General features: G+C 34.2%; 2 protein-coding genes across 2 annotated transcripts; one reads left to right on the top strand and one right to left on the bottom strand.

Moving 5' to 3' along the window:
- Positions 1-1503: 1503 nt before the first annotated feature.
- LOC139874921 (uncharacterized) lies at positions 1504-2013 on the bottom strand. Its single transcript, XM_071862311.1, has one exon. It carries the CDS (start codon positions 2011-2013, stop codon positions 1504-1506), a length of 510 nt encoding a protein of 169 aa, XP_071718412.1.
- A 14286-nt stretch (positions 2014-16299) lies between these two features.
- Positions 16300-16818, top strand: LOC139874920 (uncharacterized). The gene has a single exon (XM_071862310.1). The coding sequence runs from the start codon at positions 16300-16302 to the stop codon at positions 16816-16818; it is 519 nt and encodes a 172-aa protein (XP_071718411.1).
- Positions 16819-20214: the final 3396 nt, after the last annotated feature.

Raw genomic sequence — 20214 nt, 5'->3', positions numbered from 1 at the left:
CAACCATAACTTAATCAACTTGTATTGTATATTATGTAATCTTGAGATACCATAGACACGTATACAATGTTTCGACCTATCATGTCGACACATCTATATATATTTCGGAACAACCATAGACACTCTATATGTGAATGTTGGAGTTAGCTATACAGGGTTGAGGTTGATTCCAAAATATATATAGTTTGAGTTGTGATCAATACTAAGATACGTATACACTGGGTCGTGGATTGATTCAAGATAATATTTATCGATTTATTTCTGTACATCTAATTGTGGACAACTAGTTGTAGGTTACTAACGAGGACAGCTGACTTAATAAACTTAAAACATCAAAATATATTAAAAGTGTTGTAAATATATTTTGAACATACTTTGATATATATGTATATATTGTTATAGGTTCGTGAATCAACCAGTGGCCAAGTCTTACTTCCCGACGAAGTAAAAATCTGTGAAAGTGAGTTATAGTCCCACTTTTAAAATCTAATATTTTTGGGATGAGAATACATGCAGGTTTTATAAATGATTTACAAAATAGACACAAGTACGTGAAACTACATTCTATGGTTGAATTATCGAAATCGAATATGCCCCTTTATATTAAGTCTGGTAATCTAAGAATTAGGGAAAAGACACCCTAATTGACGCGAATCCTAAAGATAGATCTATCGGGCCCAACAAGCCCCATCCAAAGTACCGGATGCTTTAGTACTTCGAAATTTATATCATATCCGAAGGGTGTCCCGGAATGATGGGGATATTCTTATATATGCATCTTGTTAATGTCGGTTACCAGGTGTTCACCATATGAATGATTTTTATCTCTATGTATGGGATGTGTATTGAAATATGAAATCTTGTGGTCTATTGTTACGATTTGATATATATAGGTTAAACCTATAACTCACCAACATTTTTGTTGACGTTTAAAGCATGTTTATTCTCAGGTGAATATTAAGAGCTTCCGCTGTTGCATACTAAAATAAGGACAAGATTTGGAGTCCATGTTTGTATGATATTGTGTAAAAACTGCATTCAAGAAACTGATTTCGATGTAACATATTTGTATTGTAAACCATTATGTAATGGTCGTGTGTAAACAGGATATTTTAGATTATCATTATTTGATAATCTACGTAAGGCTTTTTAAACCTTTATTTATGAAATAAAGGTTATGGTTTGTTTTAAAAATGAATGCAGTCTTTGAAAAACGTCTCATATAGAGGTCAAAACCTCGCAACGAAATCAATTAATATGGAACGTTTTTAATCAATAAGAACGGGACATTTCATAATTTACATGCTTCCGCTATCTTAATTGTTAAATTGATTTAAATGTTATGGAACTTGTTAAATCTCAACACATAGATCTTTGCTTCTCAAGGCTACTTTGACTTAGAAGACGTTGCTCTTCTCGAAATAAATCATTGCGACAAGTGTCCAAAGAGGGAACCGGGTCTCGATTCATCAGATTCGATCTCATAGTTTCAAAATCAGATCTTTACTTCATAAGAAACTGATCTCGTTTTGTGGTTTTGTGAATAGCTTGAACTGAAATGAGACCTTCTGGTGATAAAGTAGAATAAACAATATCTGTATATTCAGCCCAAAGGTTCATGAAGCAAGAATAAAAGTCAGAAATAGAGAGACTATCTTGTTGAATGATATCTATCTCATGTTCTAATTGAAATCGACGAGCTGTGTTGTTTTGACTATGAAGTTTCTTTAAATGCTCCCACATCTGGGCAGCAGTCTTAAAAGGACGAAGATTCAAAACAATGTTGGACTCCATTGAGCTTAGAATCCATGCCATAACTTTAGCATCATTGACCTCCCATTTGGCTTGTTCTGTCTTATTTTTGTCTTCGTCGAGTGAAGGAACTGGACAACTACCATCAATATGGCCCCATAAATCCTTCCCCTTGACAAAAATCTGGAAATGGAATGCCCATGCTGAGTAGTTCTTACCATTAAACCGAACTAGTAAAGCATCAGACTTGTCAAAAGACATGATTTAGCAAGAGCTTGAACAAAAGAAAAATTTCAAAAAAAGAGCAACAGGAACTTGGACCGAGAGTAACTAGAAACGAGGAGTGTTGGACTAGGATCAAATGAAAAATAGAATATCAGAACTTTGTAGCTGTAGCTCTGATACCATGACAATCTTTGAGACTTAGGGAAAAAGATGTATTTTGCATTGCCTAATAGATGATCTATATATACAACTAGAAAGTAAAAGTTAGAAGCTATTAATTCTAAATCCCTATAATCAAGCCTATACATAATGTGACAAAATATTTAATGTGAAGCCATATCAGTAATTGATCTCATATGATCTTGTGAGATTCACTTCAATAAATGCATATCAGCAGCTATCTTTTTCTGATCTTGTGAGATTCACTTTAGTAAATGCATATCAATGGCTATCTTTGCTGATTTCTTTGACATATCATAAATCTATATATGTCCATAAATATAGATAGCTATATATTTATATATATATTTCTTTGTTGTAGATAGCTATATATTTATATAGCTTTATTTAAACTTCGTAAAAAATTGGTGGAACATATTTCCAACCAAATTTTCCAACAATCCCCCACATGAATGGAGATCGCTTCTTAGTAACAACTATCTTCCGATTAAATTTCACCGGTTGAATCTTGCATACGATAAGTAGGTGTTACCCTTTGAACTTTTGCTTGTGAAAACGCACTTAGTCTACTGGCTCTGAGTAGACGGCGATGTCTTTGAACTCGTCTGCCATTTGTGTAGGCGACAATACGCTTCACACAAGACTCTCCCTGACAATCTCAAGTCCTCATAGTTATGTTCGTTATGGTCATGAACATTAGCCTGGTTCTGTGAGAGCTTATCAAGTATTGTGCCCCAACAATACCCTTCGAAGCGACCCCACTTCTCTCTCACATAGGTGATTCACCACCGAATGGATACTGATTAACCACACATGGTTATTTCAGTTGAATCATTAAAAGTTGAAGGCTTATCCTCTCACATGTCACTTTTAGGAATGAACTAGGAAGTCTACTCATAATTAGTAAACTCCCTTAAAAGGTGTAGGGGTTGCTAGTTTAGTAATTAAATCCCTAACAGTGACTTTCGCCAGTTCATACAAGTAGGTTGTCCTATTGAACTCAGATCTTGGGATCTCCAGTCAACTGAGTTAGGTTTTCCTTCATATAAACTTAGCCTTTTAGGAGCTTCAGTCCCATTCCCACGCACGACTCATACACTAACTCTCTGCTTAAGCCTTTTATCAGTGGATCCGCAACATTATCCTTTGACTTCACATAGTCAATAGTGATAATTCCTCTAGAGATTAGTTGTCATACTTTATTATGTCTACGTCAGTCTTACCATTGCACATTGTAATATGAGCTCTACCAATCACCGATTGGATATTACAATGTATACATATGGCCGGCACCTGCTTAGGCCATATTGGTATATCCTTAACGAATTGACATAGACATTCTGCCTCTTCACCAGCTTTATCTAAAGCGATGAATTCTGATTCGATCGTGAATCTAGCAATAATCGTTTGTTTACACGATTTCCATGAAATAGCAGCACTTCCAAGTGTGAATACATATCCACTTGTCACTCCGGAATCATACAATTCCAATGAGATGTATTTGGATTACTCTTGTATCTACTCAGCTTGCTTACAGCATATGCAAATTCGGATTGAGTACAACTCATTAGATACATTAGAACGTATTATCATATATCATGTTCTTGATATCAAAATACAAGACACCCCCACATTTTTAAGTTATTGTGTTCATTTTACACAACTAACAAGGGTTACTGCTTATCAAAGCTTCCCCCACATGTCTTGCAACTTGATATCATAATCATTTATCTAATATGATTCTAATCAATGAAAAGTTCAAATGCTCACACATAAGATATGCATCTTTTGTGATTTGTATTTTAGCACATTTGAGCAATTCTTAGTCATATTCTAGGTTTGTCCTAGAGACGTTGAATTTAGAAAACTTAACAATGTTCTCGCACTCAAATTATATTTTCACATCTGAATTCTGATTAGGTAATTCAAATCTCAAGATAATAAAATAATAAAGATTAACATCTTTATATTTATAATTATCTTCAATATCATAATTTACATAATATGTGAATAATTCACATCATCAATGATGTTCACAATATACCAAATCTTTCTATTACTGAATGTTAGTGTATAGGTGGTTCGTGGGAATGTTAGTATAGCAATTTCAGGTAAGATTATCACCAAATCTTTGATTAACTTTTAAACTTGGAATTTAGTTGCAATAATTCTTACAATTAGTCAAAAGATAAACCCTACATGAAAGACTCCAAATTCTAATCAATTATGGCTGATCATGATGGTTTTCTATTGGTATATACTAATAGTAAATACATCTAGAAGCTGTGTATTGTACGAGTATGAATACGGGTGCATATGTAGTGACCCGGAAAATTTCGAATAATTTTAAACCAAACTCTCGATATGATATTATATTTTTGACACGATAAGCAAAGTATGTAAAGTTGAGTCTCAAAAAGTTTGAACTATTTTCATATATTCATGTGACCTTCGACTGTTCCCGATGATTCACGAACCATTGCTTGTAAATATGTGGATATATATAAATATGTGTATATATAAATATATGTATAATATATATAATAACATGAACATTAATAAACTATTATATACATTTATTGTTATAAATAAATATGTAAAATAAATTACATTGTAATAAAAACTATTATTTTATATGTATATTTCTTGTATATATATATTGTTATATTTAATTTAATTATTTAATATATATTTATTTGCGTAGTAAATTTTGTTATTTAAAACTGTTTATATATATACATAGTGTATATTAAATATAATAAATTTTGAGCTTAAATGGTAAATGCCTGTAACTTTCGGTTGACGTTTAATTATTTTTAAAATAAGTCTAATATATATATATATATATATATATATATATATATATATATATATATATATATATATATATATATATATATATATATATATATATATATATATATATATATATATATATACGAAGTTTAAAATAAAAGTTGGTCCAAAAATTTGATTAAAAAGATTATAGTTTTGATAAATATTTTTATTACCTTTTCAATCTAAGTTTTTGTACTCCGTACATATAAATTGGAACAGAAAATAAGTAATTATCGAATCTTTTTGATCAGATTTCAAACAGGTAATGACTGAAATAAATAAATGGACTTAATTTTAAAATATGGGATTTTTCCAAATTAAATTAGCCGTAACTGTTTAGCAATGGACACACCCCGTGAAAACTGTCGGTAGGAATAAAACAAGAACCTCGGCTCTATCCTATTTGATACTATTTAATGGCAAGATAAAATTCAAGAACCACTTTTTATATATTATATAATTATTATTATTATTATTATTATTATTATTATTATTATTATTATTATTATTATTATATTAATTAATACTTAAACTGATAGTTACATAAATCTATATAGATGGATGGATGTAAGATGTGTTCTTGGCAAATAAGATCAACCATTATTTTTTTTTATTATCGAGAGTTCCACAGCCAACCATCACAGTTCCAACGACCATCATTAAAACACTTTGATCAACCTCAAGGATCACCTTCCATCACCACTAAACCGCTCGATCATCGACCACCGGCTTCATTCTCCGGTCACCTTCTATCACCACCGAGTAACCATTCACAGCTTCATCTTGTTTTTGGTATTCATGTTTTCTATGCAGTCAAACCCAGAGATCCACCATCAAGTATCACCTTTAAACCCCACCATACAAACCACACCACTCATCTGCGTTTGTTCGTGTTTCAAGACCGTCATCAATTACCTCTAGTCTCTTTGTGAACTCATCATCACCAACCTCAAAACCCCATTCAATCACCACCTTCATTACCATCATTAAACAACTGCTACCCTACAGCAATCCGTTACTACCACCTACAGTTGAATACAACCTTCACCACCTCTTTCTCTCTCATCTCTCTCTTTCCCTCTATTCTCCAAGAATCTCTATGACCATCGAATCTTCCTGTATTATTATTCCTGTTAACCTGTTTGAATTAAAGAGAAGAAGAGACTGCATAATTGCAGTCGCTATACACTAGCACCACCCTAAACCGCCACTCAACGAAACCCATATGTAGTTTTACTATTACTCGATGATTACCTGGATCCTTTTCGATCATTATTGCAGCCGTTACTGCTTACTTTTGATTCTATTATCGAGCAACCATCCAATCCCCATCGCCACCATTGTTGCTGCTGTTTTGTTTCTGTTTCCATTTAAGACCGACAAGGACTTCAAACAACATTAGACAACATGCAATTATTGAAATAATACGATGATGATGGTGATTAAACACTACAGCTACTCGTTAATCCTTCTTCTTTCTTTTCTGTTTTTTCCTTTCGAAATCATTGTGAAGTGCTTCTAGATTACTTCTGATCGAAACAGGCTGCTATGCTTGTGATTTTCTGTTTAAAACCTCGAAACCCAATTAGAGATAATCAATGTAATTAGATAAATATGATAATGATTTTCTTGATTGATAAAACCGGATACCCCACCTTTTTGTTTCCTGTCGTGAACCAGAAAAGCACGAACAACTTGTTTTAATGGATACTGTATACGGCTGCCACATATATTTATTCTTCCACTTGCAAAACCCTTTGCTATACGCCTTATATTATTTTTTTACAACCGAATCCTTATTCTATCCATCGGACTATTCTTGGGCTACTAATAAAACTTGGGCCTGTTTTAATTCCTACTGGTGGGCCGTGTCCCAAGTATGTGGGCCGAGATTACATTTTCAGAATGAGCCGTAAAGGATTTGTGCAGTTGGGCTGAATATGATGATTGGGCCGATGGTGAACTAGACATAGGATCCGAATCTCGGTTTAAATGAGTTGCGTTTGAAAATTTATCAGATAAAATGGAACGGACGAGTGGTTTAAAGGTGTTTCGAGTGAGCAGGAGGTCGCGGGTTCGAGTCCCGGTGGTGACATTCTTTTTGAGCTTTTCTTCAAGGTTGAACTCTTTTATTTTCATTATTATTATTATTATTATTGCTAATACTAATTATTATTATTATTATGTATTTATTATGATAAGTAACTTGTTATTATTATTAACATTAATACATGTATATCATTAGTATTATTAAGTTAATTATATTTACTAACTATATTAGTACCATCATTTAGTATTATCATCAATAATATTATTATTTATAGTATTATTTGTGTTATTTTTGCTAGTAATAATATTGGGATTTCGAGAATACTAAACAGGTTAATTTATGATAAAAAGTGTTATGATAAAGATTAGGAGATTTATTATAATTATATTAACACATGTAAATTATGATTATGAATACAAAGTAATATTAAAAGAAACTATAGTCATTAGTTTATAAATTAAACACGAAAATTATGATTATTATAACTATGAATATACAAGTTTAATAATATTGTTAAGATTAAAAATATAGAAATTTTAGATATAAATATTATTATGAAAAATTATTAAGATCTTAATTAAAGTATGTTTTAAAAGAATTATTATAATAAATATTATCATAGTTACTTTAATACAAGTTAATTTTATTATCATTACTAATATCATTATTAACATTATTATTATCACTTTTATCATTATTATAAAGTATCAATATTATTACTAATATTAGTATTATCATAATTATTAATTACAAACAAGTGATCCCCATATAAAAATATATTTAACTTAACTCTATCAACAATTATATATATATTTAATCGATTACGAGTATATGTGTTAATATATATATATGATATAGGTTCGTGAATCGAAGGCCAACCTTGCACTTGTTCAATGTCGTCATATGTATTTTTACTACAAAATACAGTATTGTAAGTTCATTTGATTCCCTTTTACTCTTTACATTTTTGGGACTGAGAATACATGCGCTATTTTTACAACTGCTTTATTAAATGCTTTTGAAATACATTTCGAATTGCGAATACATGAAATGCTTTTATAAATGTTTGACGAGATAGACACAAGCAAAACATTCCTCGAATGAATTATGTGGACGTGATAATTGCCACCATTGAATTATGTGGATGTGATAATTGCCACAATTGATATGAATATTTTTCCCCTGATTATTATTGCTTGGTAACCTAAGAATTAGGGAACATCACTAATTTTGAGAATTAGTGCACGCCTAATTGACGCGAATCCTAAAGGTAGCTACCGGGTTTAACACCCCCACCCAGAATGTTCACTAGACGGAAGGGCTAGTGGGCGTGGTGTTTAGTACTTCGAAGTTTATATGATTATTATACAGGCGAGATGTTCTGTTTTGGGGATATTATTATGCGCATTATATGTTAAGGTCGGTTACCAAGCCAAGCAATGAATGAAAAGTGAATGTTATGTATCGAGAGAATGATTTTATACACAAGTTATGTGTATGATATTTTGTACACGAGATATGTTTACGGTTACTAAGATTTATGAAAAATTGTTTCGTACACGAGAAAGATGTACTGTATTTAAAAGATATCGCATGTACATTACAGGTGGGTATAGGATTCGGGCCCATTTGTACCATGCAGCATTTAAATCTTGTGGTCTATCAAAATGATGAATTTTATTGTTTTATGATAAACCTATGAACTCACCAACCTTTTAGTTGACACTTGAAAACATGTTTATTCTCAGGTATGAAAGAAATCTTCCGATGCGCATTTGCTCATATTAGAGATATTACTTGGAGTCATTCATGACATATTTCAAAAGACGTTGCATTCGAGTCGGTGAGTTCATCAAGAAGATTATTAAGTCAATTATAGTTGGATATATTATGAACTGGTATGCATGCCGTCAACTTTCGATGTAATGAAAGTTTGTCTTTTAAAAACGAATGCAATGTTTGTAAAATTGTATCATATAGAGGTCAAGTACCTCACGATGTAACCAAATGTAAGGTATTTGTCCTGATGGATTAGGACGGGTCCTTTCAGCTCGACCCCAGCCAGGGGCTCTGCCCCTTGGACCCTGCCAGGGGTTGCCACCCCTTGGACCCCGCTATCGGGGGCGCTGCCCCCGAACCCCCGTCATAATCAAGATAAGTTCAAACAATTGTGCACTCCACACTTTCCCAAACTTGTTCGATATTTATCAAGGTTATTTTGGTTAACAAATTAATCCCATTACACTTAAATCATATTGGTGACACAAATCACCAACAATGAATATATCTTGATATGATATATATACTTTAAAATGTCGTTACAACGATAATCGTTACATATATGTCTCGTTTTCGAAATTCTTAAGTTAGTAGTCTCATCTTACTTGTATAGTTCATTGTTAATACACTCAATGATATACTTAATTATCATTTTATCATGTTAAATATAGTATATCAATACCTTAATACAATACATATGTATTTAGTAAGACGTTGTTATAACGATAATCGTTATGTATATCGTTTCGAGCTTCATAATTCAATATACTCATTATTTATGTATATCACACATTGTTAATATACTTATTGAGATACTTACTTATCATAATCTCATGTTAACCATATATATGTCCATATATATATCATCATGTCGTTTTTACAAGTTTTAACGTTCGTGAATCGCTGGTCAACTTGGGTGGTCAATTGTCTACATGAAACTCATTTCAAATAATCAAGTCTTAACAAGTTTGATTGCTTAACATGTTGGAAACATTTAATCATGCAAATATAGTTTTCATTTAATATATAATCTTGGAATAATCATGGAAAAGTTCGGGTCACTACAGATTAGTCGGGGAATGGCTAAGTCTTTTGAAGAATTGTTTGAGTTAGCCCGGGGCTTCAAACCGGAAGTTCCAAAGCAAAGCGATTTCTCTTTCTCTAAGAGAAAATTTGAAGGTTCGATTCATTCGAACTGTTCAAACAAGAAGAGCACGAAGGGTTCCGAAAGTGTCAATAGTGTGAAGAAAGGTGGTTCTTTGAGTTATGGACCCACGTGTTTTAATTGTAATCAAAGAGGGCACATGGCCCGTGATTGTACCAAGGCGTCGAGCAAGCTTACTTGTTATAATTGTGGTAAGGAATGGCACCGAAGGCCGGAGTGTCCCGATTTGAATACCGATCATGTTAAGAAGTTAGAGAAGGTGGCGGGTACAGCTAGGGGTCGCAATTATTTGATGACTAATGATGAAGCCAAGCAATCCAATGAAGTTGTCTCAGGTACTTTCATGGTTAATTCTAATCCGGCAAGGATGCTTTTTGATAGTGGTGCTAACTTGTCGTTTGTGTCACCAAAATTTGTGCCTAAACTTAATAAACCGTTAGCTAAGTTAAGTCGTCTGGTAGAAGTTGAAATAGCGGATGGCAAGACGGTGCTAGTGGTTGATGTGTGTAAAAATTGTAATGTTGTGTTTGGTGCCGAAAACTTTAAAATTGATCTCATCCCGATGACTTTGGGTGATTTTGATATCGTGGTTGGTATGGATTGGATCGATCATAATAGAGCCGATATTGCATGCCATGAAAAATCTATTCGTGTGACAACCCCAAGTGGGGGAGAGTTAATTATTCATGGCGATAAGCGAAGAAGACTTGTGCCGATATGCACTTTTGCACGGACACGTCGTTTCCTTGTTAGTGGTGGCATGGCTTTTCTTGCCCATGTGGTTGATACTCGTGAAGAACCACCATCCATTCGTGAAATTCTGGTGGTTAGTGAATTCGAAGACGTTTTTCCGGATGAATTACCGGGTGTTCCAGCCGAAAGACAAGTTGAATTTCGCATTGAATTGGTTCCGGGAGCTACTCCCATTGATAAAACTCCTTATCGTTTAGCATCGACGGAAATGCAAGAGTTGTTAAATCAAACCAAAGAGTTGCTTGAAAAGGGTTTTATTCCACCGAGTGCTTCGCCGTGGGGCGCTCCGGTTTTACTTGTGAAGAAGAAGGATGGTAGTATGCGGATGTGCATCGATTATCGGGAGTTTAATAAAGTGACGATCAAGAATCGTTATCCATTGCCACGGATCGACGATTTGTTTGATCAACTCCAAGGTGCAACGTATTTCTCAAAAATTGACCTACGGTCCGGCTATCACCAAATGCGGGTCCGTGAGGAAGATATTGAGAAAACGGCTTTTCGAACGCGTTATGGGCATTTTGAGTTTGTGGTAATGCCTTTTGGTCTTACGAATGCACCGGCGGCATTCATGGATCTTATGAACCGATTGTGCCAACCTATGTTGGATAAGTCGGTAATTGTGTTCATTGACGACATACTTGTTTATTCGAGGAGTATGAAGGAACGTGAACATCATTTGCGGAGTGTGTTAAAGACGTTGCGGAAGGAGAAGTTGTATGCTAAATTCTCCAAATGTGAATTTTGGCTATGGGAAGTTCAATTCCTTGGTCATATTGTGAACAAAGACGGTATTCAAGTAGATCCTGGGAAGATAGAGATGGTGAAGAGTTGGAGACGACCGACTACGCCTACGAAAATCCTTAGTTTTCTCGGATTGGCCGGTTATTATCGTCGGTTTATCCAAGACTTTTCTAAGATCGCTTCTTCATTGACGAAATTGACGAGGAAGAACGCGAGATTTAATTAGGAGAACGAGCAAGAAATTGCTTTTCAATTGTTAAAAGAGAAATTGTGTCAAGCTCCGGTGTTAGTGTTGCCGGAAGGTGTCGAAGACATGACGGTGTATTGTGATGCTTCTCTAAATGGGCTCGGGTGTGTTCTAATGCAAAGGGGTAAAGTCATCGTTTACGCCTCTCGATAATTAAAGGAACACGAAAAGAGATACCCGACTCATGATCTTGAGTTGCCGGCGGTTGTACATGCGTTGAAAATTTGGCGCCATTACTTGTATGGTGTCAAGTGTACGATTTATTCGGATCACAAGAGTTTGAAACACCTTTTCAATCAACGAGATTTGAATTATCGTCAACGTAGATGTATGGATGTGGTGAAAGACTATGATTGTGAAATACTTTATCATTCGGGCAAGGCGAATGTGGTCGCGGATGCGTTAAGTCGAAAGAGTCATCACCCGACGTTACGATTGGGATTGTTACGTATGATTATTACTAACGATTTTCTTGTAAAGCTTGGCGAGACTCAAATCGAAGCTTTTGTTAACAATAAGCATGAGGAACGAATCGTGGGACAAACGGAGTTTATTACCTTAGGTTCGCATGGTTTATTATCTTTTCAAGGAAGGGTGTGGGTGCCTAAAATGGGTGATCATCGACAAGTGCTACTTGATGAAGCACATAAGTCAAAATATTCTATTCATCTGGGCGCGACGAAAATGTATCTTGATTTGAAGAGAGAGTATTGGTGGCCGGGCATGAAACGTGACGTTGTTAAGTATGTTGAACAATGCGTCACGTGTTTGCAAGTGAAAGCCGAACTCCAAAAGTCATATGGTAAGTTACAACCGTTAGAAATCCCAAAATGGAAATGGGAGCACATTACCATGGATTTCGTCACAAAGTTACCAAAAATGGCAGAACCTTGTTTAACTCGATTTGGGTAATAGTTGATCGATTGACGAAAAGTGCCTTGTTTCTTCCCATTCGGGAAGCTATATCGTCGGAAACTTTGGCTAAGTTGTTTATCAAGGAGGTGATATCGAGGCATGGAGTTCCTATATCTATTATTTCGGATCGAGATACCCGTTTTACATCTCGGTTTTGGGAAAAGTTTCACGAAGATATGGGTACAAGATTGAATATGAGCACGGCGTACCATCCTCAAATGGACGGTCAAACCGAACGTACGAATCAAACATTGGAGGATATGTTACGGGTGTGTATTATTGATTTCGGTGGTAGTTGGGATGAGCATTTGCCTTTGGTGGAATTCTCGTACAATAATAGTTATCATACTAGTATCGGGATGCCACCTTATGAGATGTTTTATGGGTGGAGGTGTCGAACTCCAATTTGTTGGGGTGAAGTGGGACAAAAGGAAATCGGGAGTACCGATTTGGTTTTAGAGACGAATAGCAAGATTGATATGATTCGGGCTCATTTGAAAAAGGCGCAAGATAGACAAAAGTCGTATGCCGACAAACGTAGGCAATTGATCGAATTCCAAGAAGGTGAAATGGTGATGCTTAAAGTTTCGCCATGGAAAGGTGTTATTCGGTTTCGAAAACGGGGAAAGTTAGCTCATCGGTTTATTGGTCCTTTTAAAATTTTAGCTCGTGTTGGTGAAGTCGCGTATCGTTTGGAATTACCCGAAGAGCTTGCTGGGATTCATAATACATTCCGTGTTTTCCATCTCCGTAAATGTCTTGCGGACGATTCATCATGGGTGCCATTAGACGAGATTGAGCTAAACAATAAGTTAGAGTATATTGAGGAGCCGATTGCTATACTCGATGAGAAGGTCAAAAGATTGAGAAATAAAGAGGTGAGAACTTTTAAAGTTCAATGGCGTCGTAGTAAAGGTTCCGAGTTTACGTGGGAGCCCGAAGAATTTGTGTTGGTTTATCTTCCCTCTTGTCATGCGGCTTGGATCGCGAGGACGCGCTCCGATTTAAGTGGGGGAGAGTTGTAAGACCCAAATTATTATTGTACAGCAGTGTAAATATGGTACATAGAGTGTGGGTATTATTGTGTATTGAAACTGAGGTCAGAAACTGTCCAGACCTTCGTGCGCACCGCGCACACCTAAGGGAGCGTTGTAACACCCTGATTAATGGCCTAAATGAAACGAATAAATAATATTAATTTTATTATATGATTTAAATATGATATTTAAATTATGGATAAAAAATAACGACTAAAAATAAAAGTAAAATAATAAATTATGAGTGGAGTACTTATTAAGTGGATAAATGAATTCTGTTTGTGACGATGGTTACGGAAAATATTTGTTTTGGTAAATTGGACTCCGTTAGGACCATTTAAAGAGCGTATTGTGTTTTTGATAACGGATAAAATTGCTATTAATATAAATGATACAATTATGTGGCGGTTACGTATTAAATGGGTAATATCGATGGTTTGTTCCTTATACCACTCACTGTATGTTCATTTCCCACTTTCAATACTTAAAACACACACATACATGAACGCATACAAACACACAGGGACTAGCGAATAAATTTTAAACTTTCTACACTTTTCTTTTACTCTACAATTCTTGAGAATAAATCTTGCTAAGTGTTGGTGTTTGTGATACGCCAACTGATTGACTAGGTAAACCATATTTTAGATTGCTTATTCTTGATTATATTATGACTTCATGAAGTCATATAAAAACAACATGAATTATCACTTGAATCTGGATAAGATGTTAATATTAATTAACTATTTGTAATTACAAATGAATACATGTATCTAGTGCGTAAATCCTCCCATTTATAGTAATCAGTTCATTATTTTATTATATGAATTTATATATTATATTTTGTTATAATAAGATAATAATGATTAAATTTAGTGGTTTGATGTTTGTATGTTTAATTTGATGATTGTATATCTTCATGATTAGTATAGTTAAAATATGGTTGATTTGTATGAATTACAAGTATAGATTTAATAAGTTTGGTAACGAATAGGAGTAAATGTGCAATCTTGATATTATGTGCTTGCTAGTCGAAATTGATAATTTTATGATTTATATTCATTCTTTGCAAGTATGGTTTATGTAAAACATGCCGAAATAGTGATTTTAGGGTTTATGTCAAAAAGTGAGTTAAATGGGTTTTGGCATGAACCTTGTGTGAAAAGTGTTTTTAATACTTGTTTGCTGTTAAAAATATATTGTGTGAATTTCGTGTATAATCAACGCGACTAAAACAGTGCTATTGATTCAGTATATATTTGAGATATGATTACTGACTTGGATTATATTATTCTAAGGTGATAAGAGTAAGCAGAAGACTCAGTAATATTAGACCACTGAGTACTTGTGGATATCGGTGAGTGGAACTATCCTTTCGGATATTAGTATAGAGTAGCTGGTTGTGCTACTGTTGACCTGACCGCCCGATTAGATTGACATGATAGTATATTTTTGATATGTTGTGTTGATTATATGATTATATGTGCACCAGTTGATTCGATCTTGATTTGTGAGGTCGGATGCCGGGAGTCAGTCTTGATTTGTGAGGCTGGACTCATGAGGTCAACCTTGATTTGTGAGGTTGGGTTCGAGTGTTACTATCTGTGTAGTATAGCTTTGAATGACGCATCCGTTGCGTCTGGATTACTATGCGAAGGAGTCAGTAACAGGAACTATCGGTAGACTCTAGCCCGATCAACTAGGGTTGCAGGTCAGGCCTGGCTGCCGGTCCTCTGGGATGGCAAAGTTGTTTGTTGTTAGTTGTTACCCACAGTTGTATGATTTGATACCGTATGCTAATGTTGTTATGATAGTTTCATTCACTTAGCTTCGTGCTAATCCCCCTCATCTTCCCTGCAGGTTGATGATTATTTCATGCTACTTTTTGGGTGAAGATGGGATGTCTAGTGGATATGTTTGACAACCTTTGGAATTCTGATGTCGTGATTTTGTAATAAAGGAACTGTTTTGTTAAGTAACACCATATTGAGGGTTTTTAAATAATAAATGCTTGTGCTTAATAAATAAATATGTTATGGTTGTTTTAAATACTTCCGCTGTGATAAAAAAAAATCTAGGGTGTTATAATTTGGTATTAGAGCATTGGTTTGGCTGCATGTACACGCAAGTGTCATGTTCCCAAATTTTGAGTAGTGTCAAACATATCAGTGGGGATGGGGTTAAGTGAATGTAGGTTCTATATGTGTTAGTTGATAGGTACTAACGGTTTATCTACTAAGCTTTGGTGAGATGTTGTGATAGTACAGGTATGTCAGATCCACGAAGAAGTGTTGTTTCCCCCTCGACCCACGGAACCTTCCGAGCACCTGCTGAAGGGTCTGACTCAGATGATGAGCAGCGAGAATACATTCTCAAGTTAGAAGCGCAACTCAAGGAAGCCCGTGATAGAGCGACTGAGTTAGAAGCCACACGGCAGACTGTTGCCCCGACTGCTACACCAGTTGTTACCCCAACTATAACACCAGCTGCTACTAATGCTGGTGGACCGCCTCCTGGGTTTCCGACACCACAGTTTCCGTCCATGCCTAGTGGAAATACCTCGCAAACGCAACCATCGTTTCCCCAACAATATCATATGGCTTAACAGTTTCAGATGCCAACACAGTTTGGTAACCAGTACCCTAATCAAATGTGGAACCCGTATCAGATGTCCATGTTTCAACAACCGAAGAAGTGTACCTTCAAACAGTTCATGGATTGTAAACCACCTGAGTATTCAGGAAGCCCTGACCCAACTGTAACCATAAACTGGTTGAGGGAAATGGAAAGAGTTTTTGAGGCATGTCAGTGTGAACCAGAATTAAGGGTTATTTTCGCTAGTAGGTTATTGAAGAACAGAGCAATGGTTTGGTGGGATTCAGTTATCTCTAGTATACCAAAAGAACAAGTGAGCCTCATTACGTGGGAACAATTTTACAGCAAGGTTTGTGAACAGTATTGCACGGTGTATGACATTGGGAGACTTAAGAAGGAGTTCATGGAGATGAAAATGACAGAGCAAATGACAATAGACGAGGTAATTGAACAGTACATGGATTATGTGTTGCTCGTGAGCTATGCTAGTGTGGATATGGGTAGGTTTCCTTTACTTTGTCGCGTGGAATGTAAGTAGAGACCGTACTAATTGAAATTAGGTAGAATTTCTCCAAATTGTGTTGCTCGGAATGTAAGGATGATTTAGGATTATGTACTTGCACCTGGCCAACATGTTAAGCAATTAAACTTGTTAAGACTTAATTAAGACCTGCACCTATTTCCAGAAGATTCGTCAACACCTTCTACAACTTAAAATTTCGGGACGAAATTTATTTAACGGGTAGGTACTGTAGTGACCCGAACTTTTCCATGATTATATATTAAATGAAAACTATATTTGCATGATTAAATGTTTCCAACATGTTAAGCAATTAAACTTGTTAAGACTTGATTAATTGAAATTGGTTTCATATTGACAATTGATCACCCAAGTTGACCGATGATTCACGAACGTTAAAACTTGTAAAAACTATATGATGACATATATATGATTATATATATAGTTAACATGATATTATGATAAGTAAGTATCTTATTAGGTATTTTAACAATGAGTTATATACATAAAATTGAGTTTATTGAATTAAGAAACTCGAAACGATATATATAACGATTATCGTTATAACAACGTCTTACTAAATACATATGAATCATATTAAGATATTGATACACTATGTTTAATCATGATAAATGATAAGTAAACATGTCATTAAGTGTATTAACAATGAACTACATATGTAAAAACAAGACTACTAACTTAATGATTTCGAAACGAGACATATATGTAACGATTATCGTTGTAACAACATTTAACTGTATATATATCATACTAATATATATTAATATATCATAATATCATGATAATGTAATAATTTAACATCTCTTTAGATATAATAAACAATGGGTTAACAACATTTAACAAGATCGTTAACCTAAAGGTATCAAAACAACATTTACATCTAACGACTAACGATGACTTAACGACTCAGTTAAAATGTATATACATGTAGTGTTTTAATATATATTCATACACTTTTGAAAGACTTCAAGACACTTATCAAAATACTTCTACTTAACAAAAATGCTTACAATTAAATCCTCGTTCAGTTTCATCAACAATTCTACTCGTATGCACCCGTATTCGTACTAATACAATACACAGCTTTTAGACGTATGTACTATTGATATATACACTCCAATGATCAGCTCTTAGCAGCCCATGTGAGTCACCTAACACAAGTAGGAACCATCATTTGGCAACTAGCATGAAATATCTCATAAAATTACAAAAATATTAGTAATCATTCATGACTTATTTACATGTAAACAAAATTACACATCCTTTATATCTAATCCATATACCAACGACCAAAAACACCTACAAACACTTTCATTCTTCAATTTTCTTCATCTAATTGATCTCTCTCAAGTTCTATCTTCAAGTTCTAAGTGTTCTTCATAAATTCTATAAGTTCTAGTTTCATAAAATCAAGAATACTTCCAAGTTTGCTAGCTTACTTCCAATCTTGTAAAGTGATCATCCAACCTCAAGAAATCTTTCTTATTTACAGTAAGATATCTTTCTAATACAAGGTAATACTCATATTCAAACTTTGGTTCAATTTCTATAACTATAACAATCTTATTTTGAGTGATGATCTTACTTGAACTTGTTTTTGTGTCATGATTCTGCTTCAAGAACTTTTAAGCCATCCAAGGATCCTTTGAAGCTAGATCCATTTGTATCTTTTCCAGTAGGTTTATCCACAAAACTTGAGGTAGTAATGATGTTCATAACATCATTCGATTCATACATATAAAGCTATCTTATTCGAAGGTTTAAACTTGAAATCACTAGAACATAGTTTAGTTAATTCTAAACTTGTTCGCAAATAAAAGTTAATCCTTCTAACTTGACTTTTAAAATCAACTAAACACATTTTCTATATCTATATAATATGCTAACTTAATGATTTAAAACCTGGAAACACGAAAAATACCGTAAAACCGGACATACGCAGTCGTAGTAACACCGCGGGCTGTTTTGGGTTTGATAATTAAAAACTATGATAAACTTTGATTTAAAAGTTGTTCTTCTGGGAAAATGATTTTTCTTATGAACATGAAACTATATCCAAAAATCATGGTTAAACTCAAAGTGGAAGTATATGTTTTTCAAAATAGTCATCAAGACGTCGTTCTTTCGACTGAAATGACTACCTCTTACAAAAATGACTTGTAACTTATATTTTCGACTATAAACCTATACTTTTTCTATTTAGATTCATAAAATAGAGTTCAATATGAAACCATAGCAATTTGATTCACTCAAAACGGATTTAAAACGAAGAAGTTATGGGTAAAACAAGATTGGATATTTTTTGATTGTTGTAGCTAAGGGAAATATTGTAACAATTCTATACAAATCATATCCTAGATAACTTATATTGTATTATACATGTATTCTAATATATTATGTAATCTTGGGATACCATAGACACGTATGCAAATGTTTTGACATATCATATCGACCCATGTATATATATTATTTGGAACAACCATAGACACTCTATATGCAGTAATGTTGGAGTTAGCTATACAGGGTTGAGGTTGATTCCAAAAATATATATACTTTGAGTTGTGATCTAGCCTGAGACGTGTATACACTGGGTCGTGGATTGATTCAAGATAATATATATATCGATTTATTTCTGTACATCTAATTGTGGACAACTAGTTGTAGGTTACTAACGAGGACAGCTGACTTAATAAACTTAAAATATTAAAACGTATTAAAAAATGTTGTAAATATATTTTGAACATACTTTGATATATATGTACATATTTGTTATAGGTTCGTGAATCAAGCAGTGGCCAAGTCTTACTTCCCGACGAAGTAAAAATCTGTGAAAGTGAGTTATAGTCCCACTTTTAAAATCTAATATTTTGGGATGAGAATACATGCAGTTTTATAAATGTTTTACGAAATAGACACAAGTAAATGAAACTACATTATATGGGTGAATGATAGAAGCCGAATATGCCCCTTTTGCTTGGTAACCTAAGAATTAGTAAACCGATCTACTAATTGACACGAATCCTAAAGATAGATCTATTGGGCCTAACGAACCCCATCCAAAGTACCGGATGCTTTAGTACTTCGAATTAATTTTTATCATGTCCGAAGGATTTCCCGGAATGATAGGGGATATTCTTATATGCATCTTGTTAATGTTGGTTACCAGGTGTTCACCATATGAATGATTTTTATCTCTATGTATGGGATGTGTATTGAAATATGAAATCTTGTGGTCTATTATTATGATTTGATAATATATAGGTTAAACCTATAACTCACCAACATTTTTGTTGGAGTTTTAAGCATGTTTATTCTCAGGTGATTATTAAGAGCTTCCGCTGTTGCATACTAAAATAAGGACAAGATTTGGAGTCCATGCTTGTATGATATTAT

The sequence above is a fragment of the Rutidosis leptorrhynchoides genome, chromosome 11 (genome assembly GCF_046630445.1).
Source record: "Rutidosis leptorrhynchoides isolate AG116_Rl617_1_P2 chromosome 11, CSIRO_AGI_Rlap_v1, whole genome shotgun sequence".
Lineage (NCBI taxonomy): Eukaryota > Viridiplantae > Streptophyta > Magnoliopsida > Asterales > Asteraceae > Rutidosis > Rutidosis leptorrhynchoides.
The sequence above is the reverse complement of the archived record's forward strand: the minus strand, read 5'-3'. Positions and strand labels throughout refer to the sequence as shown.

Coding starts and splice junctions, on each gene's coding strand:
- LOC139874921 (XM_071862311.1), bottom strand. CDS start 2,013: ATGTCTTTTGACAAGTCTGATGCTTTACTAGTTCGGTTTAATGGTAAG.
- LOC139874920 (XM_071862310.1), top strand. CDS start 16,300: ATGCCAACACAGTTTGGTAACCAGTACCCTAATCAAATGTGGAACCCG.